The sequence below is a fragment of the Brugia malayi genome, assembly GCF_000002995.4.
Source record: "Brugia malayi strain FR3 genome assembly, contig: Bm_v4_Chr1_scaffold_001, whole genome shotgun sequence".
In the NCBI taxonomy this organism is placed as follows: domain Eukaryota; kingdom Metazoa; phylum Nematoda; class Chromadorea; order Rhabditida; family Onchocercidae; genus Brugia; species Brugia malayi.
Genome location: NW_025062475.1, coordinates 13281488 through 13303280, shown reverse-complemented (window position 1 = coordinate 13303280; position 21793 = coordinate 13281488). Strand labels below are relative to the sequence as shown.

Sequence of the window (21793 nt, the reverse complement as noted above, 5' to 3'; positions counted from 1 at the left end):
ACACACTACATGTAACAAAAATATTTAAACCACAGAGCTCTTTTCTTAGCGACAACAAAAATTCATATTAGAAAATATAAACAAAGGGTAACAAATTACATAAAAATTCACATACAGTATAGCAAAATGTAAAGATTATCTCAATAAAACAGCCCATGAGCATATCTATCCGTATCTGAGATATTTCAATCTCACGGATGAAATTAAAAATTTGAGCAATTACAATGATGCCAATTCGTCCTTGTAATCGGTTGGCTCTTCGCCTTCGGCTAACAATTTTCCCACAACAGGATATTTGTCTATAATACATGAAATTAGCCTTGTCAATTGGAGGGAAACTGAACCTTTACTAAGAATAAATCGATATGAACAATAAATAAATCATTTCTCATTTATCAATCATTTCATTGCTAACTGAAAAATATAATTTAATCCGTCTAAACTTATCTCGAGTTTATATTTCTTTAATGTCTTGAAAATTACGATCTGTAAACAAATATGACAATCAGATAGTAGCTATAAAACCTACAGCTAAACGATTCCATCCATTCTCTAGCTGTATTAAGATCCAAATCTGAAATATCACTTAAGTCATCTGGAATATCTTTGACCAATGTCAAGTCCATTTTTGCCAAAGCTCGTGTAGCATCATGACCTGCCAATTTACCATATGCACCTTCAGGACCATAAAATATACTCCCTTTCGTTACGTCAAATACCTACAAAATCTTTAGTTGCCGAAACCACAATTTTCAGTCATTTTGTGTAATATGACATTACGAGCTGAGTTAGAGAAGAGATCAGAATCTTCCATTTTAGATACCGTCATACACAGTATTTCTTAGAAGCTACATTTGCTCTTCAATAATCCATTTTATCATTTCTTTTCTTCTTTTTATTTTTGTAAAATAAATAGATTTCTAATATGTCTATTCGAGAAATTAATTGAATTGTTTCGCTTGATTTGTGCGATTATGCCTAAACTTACTTAAAAAAACTATGTATAAAAAATTATGTTTCAGAATTTTACACGAAATTAAATGTTAGTTACCTTTCCACAAACAGCCATAAGAATACGTTCATTTTGTATGCCATCAAAGTGTAACAATTGTTCCACTGTAAAATCTCTCTTTTGCATTGGTGGAAGAGAATTTAATGTCTCTTCCACATCCGAATGTTTCTCTTTTGTTGGCTTCTTCAAGAATACCACACAAATCACATAAATAACAAACACGAAAATCACCAAATCCCATCCACCTAATTCTGTCACATCTCCAAGAGTTAACATATTTCCTTGCTAAATATATCAGTTCTCGTTTTAACGCAGCACAACTATGCAACAAGTTCATCCAATTTTTTTTTTTCTTTATTTTTATATAACATTGATTTAATAGATATGTTTTTTTTTTTTAAATTGAAAATTTAATTTACATTGCAGAAATTTCCACATTTTATTATCACTACTATTAATTATCTTTGTCTAGACAATCATCATTGATTGTGTTAGAAAGGGAAGGGTGTATTTGTTAGCGAAATGGATAAATAATATAACCAACATTTTAATTATTTTTATTGTTTTTAATAGTTTGAAATAATTACTGCATGGTATTAAAAATGAATGTAAAAGATAACTTTTGTAAGTAAGTTGATATTTTTCTACATCAATCGATTGTGTAAGTTTTGAAATTTTGCCATTTTAAAATTGTCATTTTCTTTTTGTGTTTTCATGGTAATTGTTACCATCTGCTATTTATTTCAATTAAATAATTGATTATAAAAATTATTTTTCCTATTTTTTTTTTTATTATAAAGATTTTAATTTAATGAAGAAAATGTTTTTTTCTTTTTTTTTTGTCCGATAATTTAATCATTTCTTTCAACTAATAAATTATTTGTAAGAATAATTAGATGATTAATATGCATTTTGCAAAAAATTAAAAATAAATTGAATGTTTCAATGATAATGGAAAAGTTTGAAATTAATTCGAAATGCTTTTGATTGTATAAACATTTAAAAAAATTTTCATATTTTTGTTAAAATATATTAAAGAGAGAGAGAGAGAGAGAGGGAGGGAAAAAGAGACAGAAAGAGAAAAAGAAAGTGAATTCAGCATTGTTTGAAATGATTTTTCTTTCTTTTAACATAAATTAAATTAAAAATGTTAACCATTTGTTGTCAGAGAAATTTTGCATAAATTTATCAAATGTGTATTATTATGTAGCAATATAATTGAATTTTGCTTTATCATTAATGTAATTAGCATGGCATTCAATCAGCATCGAGCATTTTTAATTATTTTAAATTCGATTGAACAGTTTTGTTTGAGATAAGAGAGGAAATATATATCCACGGAGATCAGTGATATGATAAATGTTGATGTGAAAAAAAAAAAAAAAATGAAAACTTCAGATTACAATTTCAACAAGCAATTATTTCTGCAAAATAATTATTAGCAACAATTAGAAATAAAATAAATGAGAACAGCAAAAAAAAAAAAAAAAAGAAACATGGGGAAGTGGGATAGAAAAATTTTTATTGTTACTAATGTAAATTTTAGCCATTTATTTGAGATTCTAATTGTTACTAATTGTTGTTGCTATTGTTGTTGTTGTTGTTGTTGTTGTTGTTATTGTTATTGTTGTTGCTATTATTGTTTTTGTTTGTTGTTTATGATAATGCAGCTACAATAGCAGTAATTTCTTCTGCTAAACAAACAAAAACCATCTTATACTGTTCGCAAGTTTCCACCATGCATGGACGTTGATCACGTAAATGTTCCAATGAACCTGCTACGTTCAATTCTTTCACACCTGTTAAAAAAGTAAACACTTTTTTTTTGAAATCTTTTTTTTTTTGAAGTGAAATTTAATCTAAGATAAATTTAAAATTTTTTTTTTTATTTATTATACTATATTTTGAATAGCATATAATGACATTTCCAATAAAATAGTAATCTATGAATTTGCATGGTTATTTTTAATTTTAATGAAACCAATTTTGCATTTTAAAGGTTAGCGCATTAACATAACGTATAAATTTTACTAACATGTGATTTATTATTGATATTGTTTATTATTATTTATTATTAATTGTTATTATTAATAATGTTTATTATTATTTATTATTAATTGTTATTATTAATAATGTTTATTATTATTATTACTGTTTATTATTAATTATTATTATTGTTGTTATTATTATTATTGTTACTATTATTATTAATTATTATTATTGTTATTATTATTATCATTATTATCATTATTTCTATTACTATTATTATTATTATATGTTTGAGTAACAGTGGCTGGATGATAAATAAAAAATAAGATTAATTGTTTGAACGATTTCGGCGCTATTAAAATAAAAATGAATAAATAAATAAAATATATATATATATATATATTCCTGATTTGCATATTAAACTAAAAGTATACCTCTGCTAACTCGATTCAGTATCATATCAAGCAAACAGAATGTACCAGTTCGTCCGGTTCCATCTGTACAATGTACAACAATTGGAGCTGCTCGTCCGCGATATGATTTATTGATTTTTCTGCAAAATTATCATAAAATTTTTGTTTTATTTTTTAAAATTATATCTCAACATGACAAACTTTTTTTACGTATAATTAAATTAAATTTATCTTATATTATAATAATAATAATAATAATTCATTAATAATATCAAAGTTTAGCATTTATGACAGGTATCATTTGATGTAAAATCAATATATCAGTATTAATTCGAGAGGTTAAAATAATTCAATAATACAATGGAAAAATGAAATTTTATTTTTATTTTTAATTTTTTTTTTTTTTTTTTTTTTGTTGATTAAATTTTCTGTTAGGAAAAAAAAAGAAAATAATAGGAAAAAATAGGACAAAAAAAAAAAAAGAAAATAATTTTGTGATCAATGGAATGTATACGTATGGAAACGTAAGGAAAGGTGGTGGATTAGTTGGAACAAACGACGCTTCACGTCCATCACTTTTGTGACTATGCAATTATTCGAGAACAAAATTGCTAATCCACAAAAATGATCGACGAGCGGAAACGTCTCATCAACCGGAATGAGTGCAACAGACAATCGGTCATTATTTTGTCAACATAGAAATGTCACAACAGGAATGTTTGTCTGTTTGTGTCTTTACGATTTTTTTTTTTTTTTTTTTTCTTTTCCTCCTATTAAATTGCAATATTAAAATGATAAAAAATGAACTCTATATAGTGTCAATTTGAAATGTTATCCGGAAAAGGTAATCGGAATGATTCATTTATTTGTAGGGATTTTTAAAGAAAATATCAATTGAAAATATTTTTATTGATTGCAGTATAAGTAATCGTTAAAATTAGGTCGCCAAATTTTTAATATTATAAAAATATATTTTAATATATATTATATATATTAAAATATACTTTAATATATTTAAAAAATATATTTTTTTTCTAATATTATATTTACACAGTCTAAAGTAGATACTGAAATTGCTATATATATATATATTTTTTTTTTCCTATGAATTAAGTTATACTATTATTAAAAAGTAACCTGCGAAAATCGAGTAAAGCTTTTGCACTCGGTGGTACTCCATTTTTAGGCCATGTCAAGAAATGAAATTGTGTTACTGTCCGAGTTTCGTTTGTTTTCAAATTTTTTAAATAAAATGATCGTACTAAATAGTCCTCACTCCAAATATGTTCTGATACCAAATGAATCTGAAAAAAAAAAAAAAAATGATTTAAAATTAATTAATAATTTTTTGCAAACAAATGCAATTTTTCAAAAGTTTATTAAGTAAGTAATAATATTTGCATATGTTTGTATATTTATTTAAAAGATCATAAATGATCATTGCACAATGAAAATTTAAACTGTATTGAATAAAAATTAAATTTGAGTTTATTATTGTAAACGTTGAAATTTGCAATGTTTTTTTTATCAATAACTAAATATGATGCAAATGCTTCGCAATTTAATTTTATTTAATTTTATTGTTGTGATTACAATTAAGATATCATTGCAAAATTGTACAAATATTAAATAAATATGAAAAAATTTTATATGTATATGAAATGAAATACTTTTATATTAATTAATAATTTTTTTAGTTTCTTAAAAATATTGTTTTTTGCATAATTTTTCTTTTCTTATTATCATAATTTGTTCCATTTCTATTTGCATTTTTTTTTTTTTTTTTAATAATTTCGTCCCATTTGCATTTTATTTATTTTTTTATTTAAACAAATTAACAATTATCATAATTTATTCGATTTGTATTTTATTTGTCTTTGAATAAATTTTAAATAATAAAACTAACTTCAAAAGATCCATACACTTGTGAACCACTTTCAGGCCAATATTTGAGGCATTGACCTTCTTGCTGATCTTCATTATTTGCTAAGTTCACAATTAATACCGTAGCCTAGAATTTAAAAAAAAAAAAAATTCATATCTTCAGATATTATATAATAAAATTTTTAACATTTAATATGTTAAAATAAACTTATGTGAAAAAAGAAAAGAATGAAATTAAAGTTAACATTTAATTGATTAAATGATTAATGTATTAAAAGTTAAACATATTAAATCAACGTAAAATAAAATTTAAATGGTTGAATTAGTATGAAGTAAAAATTTATAAATAAAAAATAATTTTTTAGCTGATCCATCTTATATGTTTGTATTTCTTCTATTTTCTAAGATTTTTTCTTTTTTTTTTTTTTTTTTCATTTTGTTAACTTTTATATAACTGTAATTTTTGAAGAAATATTTTCTGTTAACATTGAATTTTCATTTTGATATTACATTCTATTGCATTTTTTCAAATCAATTTTATTTGTTAAAATTATTTTTGCCTTTTTATAGTTGCTTATTTTGAATTTATATTATTAATTAAAAGAGATATAACTTGTAAAATTTGATTGATATTAGCAGGCTTAAAATCTTTTCTGATGTATTACCTATCCACCAATTCTTTTCTTTTTTTTTTATCAAGTAGTTAATTTTAATGAATGATAAGAAGAAAGGTATTTAAAATTAAAACTTTTAAGTTTTTTTAAAACTAAAAGTTCTTAAATTCAAAATTAAAAGTTTTAATGCTATCATTCAGTCATTGAAGCAATAAAATTCAGTATAACTATGATATAATAATATCAAGTGATAAGATCGACATTTATCATCATTTGTAGTTATTGCAGCAGGATAATGATAATGATAAGCTGATAAACGAGGAAAGTTGTAGTGGGAATTACTTCAAAATACACATATAATGAAGAAAAAAAAAAAAAAAAAAGATTAGCTGTATAAATCAAATAAATTAATGATTAATTTTAAAAATAATCATCAAACATGACTAACTTGTTCCCAAATCATTTGCCAAAAATCGGTTATGGTTTCCGGAAGTGGTGATTGTGTAGCAATATAATTGGCTTGTTTCGGATCACAATCATGAATTGCAGATGCATTGATAAAATCGGAATCATTTACGGTGCTACGAATACTAACCAATGTATCATCATCTACAAACATATTATTTAAATGATATTTTTTTAAATTAAATGAAATTTTTTTTTTTTTTTTTAAATGAAACTAATTTTTCAAATGTATTAGAAATGATATATTGATAAGTATTGAGAAAAATGTTGTTAATCATTAAATTCTTTTCTTCTTTTTATGTAGAAAGAAAGTGAAGTATATTCATAGATTATAAAAATGATCAATGTGATAAAATTTTAGAAATATTTCAAATGGTTTTTCTTTTTTTTTTTTTTTCATTCAAACTATCATTTTGCATTTTACAATCAAATATATTTCATTTTTTTATATGAAAAAAAAAAAAAGAAAATTTAATGATTAATAGTTTTTCTAATGCATAACAATGTGTCACTTTTAACATAACAAAATTAATTTTACTTATTAGAAATGTTAGCTGATGAAAGCTTAAAATTTAATTCATTTATTTTTCTTTTTACTTTCATTGTTTTTCATCTTATTTGAAAAGGAATAATTATTAGCATAACCGCTAGCAAAATCTAATTTAATCAAATATTATTTGTAGTAACTTTCCCGGAATGTTTAGAATCGATGTAAAATAGCTATCATTCAGGAATAATAATAATAATAATAATTTTGAAAGAGTTTTGATACACTGTATAATATTAATTTTAATTAATTTAATATCACATGAAATTTGGAGCAGAAAAATATATCTCATTGCATAATAATCGATATTTTCTTAGCTTTAGTTTCACATCTTAAAAAGATGTCCAATTTAGATTTAATGAGAGATGAGAGAGAGAGGGAGAGAGAGAGAGAGAGAGAGAGGTATATTTAAGTGATGGCAAAATTGCTAATGTAAAAAAGGAAATGCTTCAAAAGCATTTGTCATTGTCAAATGTTTTAAGCTTTATACATTTCATAATGCATTAAAACTCTCTCTCTCTCTCTCTCTCTCTCTTCTCTCTATGTGAACAAAAATAAAATTAAATTAACGATGAAAAGCTTACATGGAAGATAAGATAGATTTCGATTTTTGTTAATATTTTTTTCTTCTCGAGCAATTGATGATATTCCATTTGCATTTGCATATTCGTTCAATGTTTTCCATTGTTCTTCAATTTTTGATGTATCATTCAAATAGTCACGAAGGAATGACTGAAATTTTAAAATTTGAAATAAGTATAGAAGTAATGGATGTAAAGAAGAAATTTTCTTTCTGATGTTAATATGAAATGCATAAAAATGAAAAAATGCAAAAATTTTTTACAAAAAAAAAATGATTGCTAAAAGATAGAGAAGTAATAATGATAATAATAATAATAATAATAATAATAATAATAATAATAATAATAATAATAATAATAAATTACTCTATTATTCAATGTTAAATTCCGGTAAAAAAAAAAAAAAAGAAAGAAAAAAAAATTATTATTTTGCTCATAGAATATATGTTGAAAGGAAATTTAAATTAGAAAAGTTGATGAAAAAAATTTATGTTTGAGAAAATAATTAATGTAAAAATTTTAACTATTAATTAAAATAATTAAGGAATTAAATACTAAATGCAAAATATTACTTACCAAAATGACATGACCGGTTGATATATCAAGATTGGATTGACTAATCGGTTCATCAACCCTTAACAATTTAAAATTTTGAACTTCTATTTTATAATTTTTGAAACAGATTTTTCATATCCTATTTTTTTTTTTTTCATTTATTTATTTTCTTGTTTAAAAAATGAAATTATCAGCTAAATAAGCGTACCAGGTTGTTGTACCGGAACGATTAGTATGAATATCAGTGATGCCTGTTGATTCATGTGAAGTCATCTGATATCGGCATAAATCCTGATAAGCAAGTAATGTCTTATCATTATATTTATCACATTCAAATTCTGAAATATTCGATTTACGGATCTTCTTACGATGTTCCCTGATTTGATGAACTGCCATTACCGTCACCAGAAGTATCAGTGTAAATGCGCTTACAGCAAGTATTGGTATAAAAAAATGATCTCGAGTTTCACTTTCAACCGGTACCGCTTCCTGAAAAGATATTTCAGCGATATTGCTTCAGGAGTCAATAATAAATGAATATATAAGCAAATTAATTCATTCATTCATTAATTAAATGATTAGTTAATTAAATAATAATAATAATTGAAAAATTAAATGAAGAAATAACTAATAATTGCAAAAATAAATAAACAAATTAGTTAATTAATTAATTAATTGATGTCTCTTTAACTTCTCTAAGATGCCAGAAAAGACTTTTTTTTCTTTACTTTTTTTATCAAAGTATATAACTTACTCTTCCACTTCCGATACCGGTTTCATCGACGTGTACGCCAGAAACTGTTTGAATATCTTTTCGTCGTTTATCTATAATAGTACAGAAAATTTCATCTAACAAAATTTAAATTTTGATTTTTATCATTTATCTATAATAACAGTAAGAAAAAAAAATTTCATCCAACAAAAGTTTAAATTTTGAAAATTTTTCCAATTTTGTAATATAAATTTTTTTTTAAAAAAAAAATTTAACTTACAAACATCTTCTGCGATACCTCCCACCGAATCTAAATGTTTTTCATTTTGCGAAGATCTTTGAGCTGATCGACCAGCACGAAATGATAACTGATCACCGTCCAATCTGTAACAAATTTTCATAGTGTCGTAGATAAGAGTAAAGATTGGATATGTTAAGATGATATGATTAGATATCAGTGATAATCATAACTGATCTATTGACTAACTTAGAAGTACATCTTATTATCATTGATTAGTTTCAAGCTTCTATCAGTATGTTTTAATTAGCATAATTCAATTATTACTAATTCTATATAATCTTTAAATTAAATTTGCTATATAAGATTAATTAATAATTATTTATTTATGAAATTAACAAATAATTAATTAAAAAAAAAAAAAAAAAAAAAAGGAATTTCAAAGAAAAAAAATGATAATTAAACGTACAAAAAATCATCAAAAATAAGTTGATTTGGTTTTGCAATTGATAAATCCAAATAGTTGATAAGATGATACAATTTATCATTATTCAAATCTTTAGCAACTTTTAAATATACTCGATTACCGTTTACTTTCTGATATGATGGCATTCCTTTTACTATTTTATGCTCTATTTTTTCCAAGCCTAAAAAAAAAAAAAATGATTAAATTTTAATTTAAAATATGAATGTTCTGAGCAAAAAAAAAAAAAAAACGAAAAAACGAAAAAACAAAATCATACAAAATAAATTATTATAAACAATAACTGAATTTAGTTTTAATTAAATTGAAATGCGACATTTGTCGATTACTATTTATCTTTCAATAAAATGATATTTTGCACTTTAATACTAAAACTTTGTTAACGAATGAATTTCATTTAGTTGTTGAAAAAAAAAAAAAAAAAAAGTTACATTGAACAATTTTCATTTTATTGAAGTAATATGAAAAGTGCAAATAGTGTGCTACATTCAATGATTGAGCAATTTGATGAATTTAAATTTAAATGATTAAAAATTTAGACGAAAAAAAAAAAAAAAAACAAAGTATTAATTGCTTTGTTACCGTGAATGATTCATTGTTTCACATTTTACATTTCATTGTCACACCCTTAACCACAATTTTGTCAACTGTAGGGTTAATATTAGTAAAGATTTTCATTCGTTTTTTTTTTTTTTGTTTTTTTAATTTTTTAAAAATGTAATTAACCTGTATTTTGATTACCAAGATGCTCGATATCTTTTTTTAAAACAGGTGCATGATAGCCAACAAAATTTAACGATTCTTCTTCCTCTTCTTCACCAGAATTTGGAAATGCTATAAGTAATTATACTAATTTAAATTTCATTTTAATGAATTTGAATTACTATCATTGTATTATTTTGTTTTTTATTATTTCTTTTAATTTGCGACTAATTTTGAATTGTGATTATTTAAGCAAAAAAAAAAAAACAAAAAATCTTTTTTTTTTTATTTATTTTAAAGACCATTGATTAATTTTTATGAATATTAGAGTGAAATTTTTTCTTTTGGCTAATTTTGATTACATTTAAAATTTGCAATTAAAGCAATTATACCAGATGGCATGAAAGCTTCTACCGCTAGCATATTTCCATCATTATCAATTAATTTTTCTTCAGTGTCCTTCCATATTTTTGCTTTGAAATTATTATTGTCATCAAATAATTGTCTTTTGGGAATTGAATTGAAATTATTTTCGTTATTATCCTCATCATCACTCGTCACATCACCTATAAAATCTAAAAAACACCTGTAAAATCTGAAAGATAAAATATAAAATTTGCTAGCAAAATTTTCTCATTAACTTTCTTAAATTTTATTATAAAAATTAACTTCCATGCAGTAAATAAGTAATTGCTGTATAGAATTAATTTTTTTGTAAACAACAAATGATGTAATTTTATTTAAAATTTAAAAATTTAATTGAAATTTGCTAGATGTTTTCTCTATGCATTAATTCTTATTAACGATACCCATTTGTTGTTGTTGTTGTTGTTGATAATGTTGTTGTTGTTGTTGTTGTTGCTGGATGAAATTATTCAACAATTCCTTATTTGAGTTGACACTTTGAATATCTGTGACATCATTGGCAAGTGCCATTTTTATTGACTAAAATAGTTTAATTTCATTTTTAGCATCAAAATTAATTTTGAAAAGCAAATTCAATTTTTTTTTTTTTTATTATCCTAAACATTATAACAATATAATCTTAAAGAAATGAAATTATAGATTCGCAAATCTGTAAACTAAACAAAATTTTATATCGAAAAAATCATCTCAAATACAATTTTTATCAATTTTAATGCTTCAAGGAAATGAAGCTGATAATTTCCTTAATGTTTCCTTGTTGCATCAATAATTTCAATTGTTATTTCATAAATTTCAAAAAAAAAAAAAAAAAATGGAAAAAATGATTTCATAAAAATTTTTCAAGCATATGAAATAAGCTATTTCATTCATTATCATATATTTCTTTAAATTTTTCATGTGGTCAAGAAAAAAAAAAAAAAAAAGATAATTTTGTATTTTTAAACTTTAAACAAAATTTTATTTAAAAAAAAAGCAATTTTTTTTTAAAGTAAAAAAAATTGTTAGTTTTTCAAAAAAAAAAAAATTTAAAAAACAAAAGAAAATGAAGAATATACATATATAATATATAATGTGTTATATATTAAATTATTAAATCAATTTTAAAATGATATCAAATTTAAATAAAAATAATATTACTATTATTATTAAAAGGATTGATTTCTGATGTTTTCCATTATAAATTATAATCAATATTTAACAGAAAACAACATGTTTACTGAATTAATTTATTATTGAATAAATATTTGTTATATCCCTGTCATTGGATTTCTATTCTAATATAATATACTATGCAATGCATATTAAATTATTAAATCAATTTGTCAAATTTAAATAAAACGAAATATTATTATCAATGTGTAAAAGCTTTTTCAAAAAAAAAAAAAGCCAAAATAAATGTTCAAAAATCAAAAATAAATACAAAGTTCTTAATTACTGATTATTTTATTATTAATTTGCATTATTGCTACATTTTTGATTAAATGAAAAATTCAATAAATTACAATCAAAAAAAAAAAAAAAATGAAATGAAATGATATTTTAATTTGATTGCTACAGTTAAACTAAAAAATTTACAAACAAAACATAAAAAAAAAAAATTAAATTATTAAATTAAATTAAAAAAAAAATTTTAATAAATATTCCATTTTCATTATTTCACTATCATTTAGTTAATTCCAATGTTAAAAATTTTTTCTTCTTTGCATATTTTAATAAATTTATTCAAATAAATAGAATCGAGAAGAAAAAAAAAAAAAAAGAGAGAGAGAGAGAGAGAGAAAGAGAAAGAGAAAAAGAAAATAAAAAAGGTAAAATTAACCTGTAACATTTGCCAAATATTTTCCGGATTAGCAACATTACAAAAATTTCGATCGTATCTGAGTTGAAGCATTAAAACCACTTTGAAATATGCAATAAGACATTGTGCTCGAGCATCTTCCAGCATATAACCATTTTCATTAAGTTGCTTTAATTGATTGCTTAATACTTTTTTCAAAATATAATCAATCGGATTTAAAACAATCAATGCAACATGTTCTGTTGTTGATGCACATTCACCAAATAAACCATCTAAAAATTTAACAAAATTTTTTTTTTTTGAAATTTAAATTCAATTCTGAATTAATTACACATTTCACCAAATCATCTATTTCAAAAAAGAATCAAAAAAATATGTATATATATTCTTCTTTTTTTTTTTTATTTTCAATAATATTTATAATAAAAAAGAAAATTTTTTTTTTGAAATTTAACACCAATTTTAAATTATTATAATTCATTTTGATTTTATCAATTATTTAATTAGAAAATAAATGAAATAGTAAAAGTTGGCTAATAGGTGCTAGCATTTTAATATTATCTAAATTATTATAATTCATTTTGATTTTATCAATTATTTAATTAGAAAATAAATGAAATAGTAAAAGTTGGCTAATAGGTGCTAACATTTTAATATTATCATTGAATTATATATGCATAAATTATATTTTTTATAAATAAAAAAAAAAATTTTTTTTTTTAAATATTAAATGATGAATAAATGTACATAATGTGTACAAATTACCTCTTTTTCCTTTACTTTTTTCACCTGTTAATATGTAAAATTAATAAGTAAAATTTGAATAAAAATTAAAATTACGGTGGTTGCTAAAATAAATTAAAAGATCAAAGTTTTCGCTCTTTTATTTTCCTTTTTTTTTTTAAATTTTTTTTTTTTTTAAATGATAATTGTATAGCAATAATATCTTTTCTTTTTTTTTTTTTAATTTTAATTTATGTAAATAATTTTTGCATAAATTTTTCAATAAATTGTATTAAAAAATTTGTTTTGCGTTAATGTATGACATTTTATCATACATATACTTTTATTAATCTTTGATTTGTTGTTATTTATTTATTTACTTATTGTTATTTACTACTATTTATAGATATTATTATTAATAATATATTTATTATTATTAGCTTTGTTCTTTCTATCATTTTCTAATGATTTGCCAAATCTGAAGCTAAATATAATGTTAAATGATAGTTTAATAATTGTATAATTAGCATTTTGAATTTTTTTTTTTTTTTTAAATTTGTTTTTGTAGAAGACAACAAGAAAATATTTCAAAAATTGTTAATTAATTTTTATATTAAATATGAAAAGAAAATATAAGAAATTAAATATTCCATGAATAATCGTTGATATATTAATGAAATTGGATAAATTTTCTAATTCACTTACCTGTACTTGTAAGAAAAATGTAATATGCACTAAAATACCTGTCCCATCTTTTTTTTTAGTAAAATATTACAGAAAAAAAAGAAGGAACAAAGTTGATGAATGAATTTAAAACAATGTTATTCACACAAAAATTGTTGCTTCTTTAAAATTTGATACTTCTTTTTTTTAAAAATTAAAATCAATTTTAAATTTTATCACTGTCTGATTTTTTTTTTTGCTTTAAATTTATCACAGATGAAAATTTTAATTTTATCACTTAAAATTTTATCACAGATAAAATGAAAAAATGATTAGTAATTGATAAAGAAATGTTTTCAAAAATATTTTAATTTGATAAATTTTGTTTTCATCAATATAATAATACAAAAATTTTTAATCTTTTGCGCTTTTATCAATTAATACATGAATTAAAAAAATTAATTGAATGAATTAAATTAAATTAGATTAAATTAAAGAATCAATATTAGATTACATTTTTAATGAAAATATTAAATTCAATCTTAAGATTCTATGAAATTATGATTTAAAATTTAAAATAAATTGAGCAAATAAATCAAAAACATAATTGTACGCATCTGTTTACCAATGAAATTAAAGTTTTTTTTTTTTTTTCATTTAATTTTTTTCTTTTATAAATTTAAAAAAAAAAAAAAAAAAGAAATAACAAACCTTGCACACAAACTTCGTCTTCTTCACATATCTCACCATACAAAATGCAACCTAAAAAAGAAAATTGATTATTTATTAAAGAAATTATGAAATTAATTAATTAATTAACTAATTAAAGTTAAAATGATTATTAATAGTTTAATTAAGAATTAAATTGGAAATAATTGATATTACGCATTTTTGTCCTTTTTTCATTTCTCTTAACTATAGATACTATATTAAATTTATCAAATTATGCAATCAACAAGAAATACTTTTTAAAATTTTGCAATTTGACAATTTTGCTGAATTGAAAAAGCTCATTTTGCGCTTAAATAATAATTAATTCTTTCATTATTGGCCAATAAAAGACTATCATTCATTTTATTTCCTCTTACTAAGCTACTAAAATTACTTTTACGTTTGCATCGATTATAAAAAAAAAAAAAAAAAATAGAAAATAGCAAAAATTATTATCAACAAAATTAGATTTAACAAAAACATTTATAATATAATCAAAACTGTTTTAATTCATTTCGAATAAATTTATTGCTATCTTAATATTAACAAAAACTTTTAGCATTTAAAATAATCTACAATTCGACAAAACAAAATTCATTTTTAATTAAATTTTAAACTGGAAAGAAAAACAGAAGAATGTTTAAAAGAAGGCGAAAGAAGAAAAAAAGATAAACTAAATTTAGTCATATTAGAAAAAGAGTATAATTTTTCCATTAGTGCAATTTCCAGTTTCCTTTTTTTTTTTTTTTTTTTTTTTTGCATCATACTTATTTATTTCATTTAAAAAAAAAAAAAAAGTCACCAAAAATAATTAGTATTTTAGTTCTTTGCATGATTACGAAAAAGAGAGAAATCATTAATTCTGCGTCAAATATTTTGTAAGAGAATTTAATTAGAGAGCTATTGAATATAAATATTTTGTGATGCTTTGCTAATAAGATGTTAGCTTCAATCTTCAAATCATTTTTATAATTTTTTTTTTTTTTTTTTTTTTTTTTTTAAAAAAAAAAGAGAGCAAATGAGGAGATAAAATGAAATGAAATGAAATGAAAAAAAAAGTAATGCATCTATTCAATAATTAACAATCGAAATGATTAAATACTAACAGTTTAGTACTTATATATTAAATTTATTTGTTTATATGTATTACTATATGATTTACTTATTAGTATTACTTTGAAATAAAAGTTAAATGTAATTTGAAAATTGATTATAAAAACAAAATTAAATATTAAAAGAATTATAATAGTAATTTTTTTTTTTAAGCCTTATTAACTTGTTCAAAATTTTAGTTTTATTATGAATTCCAATTTATGTATGCTAATTTTGCCTTCTTTTCTTCTTCTTATTATTTACCTTCAATTTTTTTTTTTTTTTTTTGGAATTGGAAAATGAGATTAGCTTAGAGATTTATTCATATTAGTAATTAGGGATTGATTTGTAATGAAATAAACATTTAAAAATTATAATTAAACTAGATGATAGCTTAGAATTATCGTATAAATTAAAATGTCACATCAAAAGCAATAATTTTTGTTTCTCATATCTCTCGCCTTAAATAATAATAATAATAAATAAATAAATAAATAAATAAATAATAATAATAATAATAATAATAGTAATAAATAATAATAATAATAATAATAATAATAGTAATAAAGTGGAAATGAAAATTTTTCTGTCAAACAAAGTCGAAAACATTTTGCATTCACATTTGTGTTTGTATTTCTTGAAGTTTTGACTTCAAAATTTTTGAAGTCAATAATTATTTATGTATTTATTTATTTTTAGTAGCAGTTTTGATTTATTTTATGAATGAAATTCGAATGCATAAATATAATTACTTTTTTTTTGAATTAAATATTATTAACTAATTTAGAAATTTTAGCTATTATTATATTATAGTTTTTGAAAGTGTTAGAAAAAAAAAAAGTAAACTTTTTTTAAATGAAATCAGAAATGAAAGAGAATAGTGCAAAAAAAAAAAAAAAAGCTCCTTTTAAATATATTTATTCATTTCTTTACTTACTTACAATATCATTCAGAAATGAAAATTGAAAATTTCTCAAATAAGTTTAAAAGCATTTCTTAATTATGTTAGAAAAAATGTGGGAGAGAGAGAGAGAGAGAAGAAGAAGAAGAAGTAAAAATTTTTGAAGCAATTTATTTAATATAACTAATTTTAATCTGGTTTATAAAGTACATCAGCATAAAAAAGGAATGAACTGAAGCTTATTAAAATCAAAAATGAACACTGTAAAGATAGAAAGATAAACAATAATGTTTTTTTTTTTAAAAAAAAAAATAATATAGATCATTTCATGATTAATTACAAAAATAAAACTTAAAATTTTTTTTTCAATAAAATTATCTAAAAAATATTTATGATATTTGATGATCGGAGTAGAATTTATTTAGAAAAAACAATCAAAATTTCAGTTTTTTTTTTTTATAAAACTTAGGATTGTATTTTTTTAATGTTTAATTGTAGAAATAAATAATATGAATTAATAATCATATTAATCAGTAATTAATCATTAAGCTATATAAATAAGTTACAGTTCTGTCGCATATAATTAATATTTAACAAATTTAACTCTTAATTTAATAGCTTCAATTACTAGATACTAAATAAAATTCATTTTTAATTGTTTAGATAATATAACCATTTACATCAATAATTTCTATCTCTTAAAATAATCAAATCCTAATCTAAATTAATTTAAAAATTTATATTTGTATGCATTTTAATGATATCATCATTTTATTTAGCAGTAGTAATAATAAGTAGTAACATCATATCATTTTTTCATTTATTAATATTTTATTTAAAAAAAAAAAAAAAATTTATTATCAATTATACGATGACTATTTATTGAGTATGTAAATGAAAATGTTTCTAATAATAGAATGATGCATCATATATTATATTTTATTTTTCATAATCTCATTTTAGACTTTCTGAAATATAATTCCAGGAAGTCATCTTATTTGAATAATTTATTGAAAAAATGAAAATACAATTCTGAATAACTAATGAGTTTAGCAGCAATCATTTCTACTTGCTTTCCAAATAGCACCTATTTAATCTGAAAGGAAATAAATAAATAATAATAACTATTCCAGTACTACTAATCATTCTTTATATTGCATTTCATATTTTCTCTCTCAACAATTTTTATAGCTTGTTTATCATTTTATAGTCAAAATGATGAAAGAAATGAATATGTAATATATACATATATTTGTTAATGCAAATGACAATTCATTCATTTAAAATGTACCATTATGGATTTCTTTATATATAACTTTTTTTTTTTTTTTTACCTCTCTCTCTCCCTCTTTCTCTCTCTCTCTTTTTCTTTTCCCCTTTCTTGTTTCCTTTTTGTCTATCTTAAGAAACACTTAAATGCTTTCTTATATAGCATTAATGTGTCACCTAGCAACCATTAACAACTTTTTTTCTTTTAAAAATAAATTCGTCATTTCGAAACTTCAAAAAATAATTCATAAAATAAGTGCAGTATAAAAAAAAAAAAAAAAAAAAAAGAAAAATCAATATTCTAGCGCTACATATAAATGAAATGAAAGAAAAAATAAAAAGTAAGTAATATACCATATGTATAAAAAAATTATAAAATTAATTTATAATATCAAAATTTAACTTTTTTACTTATAACAATTTATAATCTTTTTTTTTTTTTTCATTTCAAAAAGAAAAAAAAAAATTGTAACAAAATTTTTCTATATTTTAGTAAAAAAAAAAAAAAAAAAAAAAACGAATTAAATTAAATTAAATCTTTGAAAAGTATTATTTTTTTTAGAAAAATTTAAAAAAATTTTAAATATTGCGAAAAATTTGTTTAAAAGTATATTGTAAAAATGAATGAAATAAAAGAATTTATAAGCGTTTTGTTGAGTGTTCCTATAATTTTAGCTCAATTATTTTTCATTTAGTAATTAAAAAAAAAAAAAAGTGTAAAATTTGTATTATATTGGCGAATATAGTAGTATTAGCATTGCAATACAGTTTATAACTTTTGAATTTTAATTTTAATTTAGCTCAAACCATTTATGTAATTGCAAATAAGAATTTATGAAGAAAAAAAAAATTTTGTTTATTTTATTCCGTTTTTTTTTTTTTTTTTTTTATTCTGAAATTACTAGCATTTCTTAATCCATCCGTAATGATTGTTACTTTTTATTTTGTTTAATTTCAACATCTATTTGATTCATATATTAATGGATAAGTGATATCAATCTAATATATCAGTAATAAGTCTTATCAATTCGATATATCAGTAATTAAATTTGACATCATTCAAATTCTAACACTTAAGCATACGTTGATTGTGAATGCACATGACGTCAAATGAGAAAATAATAAATCAGAAAAGCTGTGTAGCAAATAATTATTATTGATAAATGAATTTGCATATATTTTAATTATTAATTAAATTCTATAATTCTTATTTTGTTTCAATATTTAATAAATTTTTCATTTTTCTTTTTTTATCTGAAAAGATCTTAGTTTTACAAAATGCTAATAGAAGTATGTGAAAAAGATATGCAAACATGATGTAATTAAACGGAAATTGAAGGAGAGAGAGAGAGAGGGAGAGAGGGAGAGAGAGAGGGAATAAAAAGAGGATGGGATTCTATTTTTTCAATTAAAACACAACTCTCAATCCTACTAAAATCGATTTTAAATTGAATATAATAGAAACAAACCTTAAAAGATTGAAAGGAATAAAGACTGAATGTCATATACATACATACCATATTATATTCCTGTTTGAATTATTATAAAATTCAAAAAAAAAAAAAAAAGCTCACAAATTGAAATTTTTTTCTCTTATTTATTTATTTATTTATTTTTTTTTGAAAACAATGTAGTGAAAATAAGTGTAGTTTAGGTTCATTGAATTATATTTTCTATAATTCAATTCCTGTAAAGTAAATTTCAATTTTTATTCAACTTTTTAGATTATCTAATTCAACTCGATTTATTTATTTATTCCTATACCAGTAAAAACTGATGATCAAAGATAAACTTTTCACATCTATATGAACTTATTCGAAATGATTTCTTTTTTTTTTTCTTTTTTTTTTTTTTTTTTGTATGAAAATATAAAAATGAGATGAAAGTAATTTAAGTGAAATAAATTAGAGAATTGTTGAAAAGCTTTTTGGCTGCTAATCTATTAAGGAAATATTAAAATTTCAGAGGGATTTGTTTCATTTGTTTTCTATTGATTGATTTATTAAAATTTTTCAATATTTTCAATAATATCAGATTACCATAACCTTGTTGTTTCTGTGTGTTCACAATAATTCATAAGTAATATTTATTAAATCACAATGCTTGTTTGTTTGTTTGTTTTTTTGTTTTTTTTTTTCCTTTTTCAAGTCGTTTTCACTTTTATTTATTTATTATCAAAAAATTTTCACTATATTTCATCTTTTCATCAAATATTTTCTCAATTCATATCATTTATTTACACAAAAAAAAAAAAAAAAAAATCACTCCTTTAAAAATAAAATTAATTAATTTATTATTTAAATAATTATTTCTAAAAAACAAAAAAAAAAGAAGAAACATTAATAACCTACCGTTAGCTGATTTGGTATTAACAGTACCAGCTAAGAGAAAGAAAATGATAATAGTAACAGGATGGATAATTTGTTGAATTAAAATGAAAAATGTTTTTGAAGCAGCACCGGAAATTGGCCGATCTGCTAACATACCGTCGTCAACCGCTTGTCGCCATTTGCAAACCTTTCTCAACTAACACAATGTCGCCGTTTCGTTTTTGGGGTGGAGAAGATATCACAGCAAGCCTATCATTCTTGCTAACATAACAACTAAAGCTACTCTAGATGCATGCAATGCATGCATGCATGCATATATACATACATATATATATGCATTTTGTGTTGTTATAGCTTTTTTGCACTATTTAGAATCTGGCTATGTTTAATTTTGGGCTAAAGTCTTCATAGTAGACAACGAGAAAAGAGCAAAAAAAAAAAAAAAAAAAAAAAAAAAAGAGAAAAAAAAAAAAAAAAAAAAACTTTTCATCTCTCTTCAATATTCTTCATTGCCTTATCTTTTTATTATCAAACAAAACCTTTTTCATTCTCAGTTATAGGCACTTGGCTCATTTCTTTCTTATTGATTACAACCCTAGCATCAAACACTTTAGGCTATATACAATTGGCAGTATTTTGTTTATTTGTATGTATGTATATGTATGTGTGTGTATGTGTGTGTGTGTGTGCATGTGTGCATGTGTGCATGTGCACAAATTGAGAAAGTAGATCCGATGAAATAGGTAGATATCACACATACACATACATACACACACCCACATACACAAAGGCTTAATAACTGATATGAAATGACATTTCATGACAGATAAATGAAAGTAATGCTAGGTGAGCATTATTCTAATAAAAATACCATTTAGCTTATATTAATAAATGTGATTGCACATAAAAATATATAACACGCATTCATGCATGCAGCGTAAACTTGAAGCGCTACTAATTAACTTTATGTATTTTATCTATCCATTAAATTTCAATTTACTTTTTTTTTCTTCTTTTTTTTGCTGGAGACTATAAACGAGCATAAATATTTGGATAATTTCAACAGTGATGCAATATCATTTATCCGATATGAAATGAAAATTAGAATAAGAAATGAATAAATGAATAATGAATCGATAGATGATAAAATAGAGTTATATTATTCAGAAATAGGTATAGTTTTTAAACGATCAAAAAATCTCAGTCAATTCTCTTCGCAAAAGATCACAAAAATTCTTCAGTTCTCAGAAAATTTCTTGTAATTAAGCTTTTTCTTTTAAAATTAAATTTCAAATTCCTTTTGTTATTCTTTTTTTTTTTCGAAATCTCCTAACATTATTATTGTAAATGTTCCATTTTCTTTTTAGTGAATGTTTCAGTATAAAATAGCGGTATTGTTAGTTTTGTGGAGATAAATTAAAGGATAATTTTAGATCTATTTTACCGACTTACACAAGTTTAGAAGAATATCACTGGGAATAAATATGAAAATATGACAAAAATGATGATAATTTTGAATTTCACATAGAAAATAGAGAAAGAGCTTAACATCTCTCCAATTTCATCTTCAAGCCAAAATATTCTCCCCACCAACCCTAATATTCAGTATCAAAACTTTTCATTTACGTCTGGGAACTAGTATTTGCACTGTGTCCCGCTGCATGCAGTCTAGACAGCCCATTAA

The 21793-nt window shown here is 21.8% G+C and overlaps 2 protein-coding genes and 1 further gene across 3 annotated transcripts; 1 reads left to right on the top strand and 2 right to left on the bottom strand.

The window, feature by feature from the left end:
- Window positions 1-219: 219 nt before the first annotated feature.
- Bma-vem-1 (Cytochrome b5-like Heme/Steroid binding domain containing protein) lies at window positions 220-1288 on the bottom strand (the record flags this gene model as incomplete). The annotated part of the gene is made up of 3 exons (XM_001896802.2): window positions 220-299; window positions 530-719; window positions 1052-1288. The coding sequence occupies 3 exons, from the start codon at window positions 1286-1288 to the stop codon at window positions 220-222; spliced, it is 507 nt and encodes a 168-aa protein (XP_001896837.2).
- Window positions 1289-2668: 1380 nt separating this feature from the next.
- On the bottom strand, window positions 2669-20263 carry Bma-ida-1 (Uncharacterized protein; the record flags this gene model as incomplete). Its single annotated transcript, XM_043077760.1, has 17 exons — window positions 2669-2811; window positions 3436-3554; window positions 4552-4718; window positions 5321-5425; window positions 6361-6521; window positions 7509-7656; window positions 8082-8139; window positions 8269-8549; window positions 8815-8885; window positions 9053-9156; window positions 9480-9657; window positions 10221-10328; window positions 10589-10771; window positions 11006-11141; window positions 12442-12692; window positions 14518-14568; window positions 20131-20263. The coding sequence occupies 17 exons, from the start codon at window positions 20261-20263 to the stop codon at window positions 2669-2671; spliced, it is 2397 nt and encodes a 798-aa protein (XP_042933694.1).
- A 509-nt stretch (window positions 20264-20772) lies between these two features.
- On the top strand, window positions 20773-20898 carry Bm15579. The gene has a single exon (XR_006227964.1). The product of XR_006227964.1 is annotated as a pre-microRNA Bm15579 (primary transcript).
- The last annotated feature ends 895 nt before the right edge of the window (window positions 20899-21793 follow it).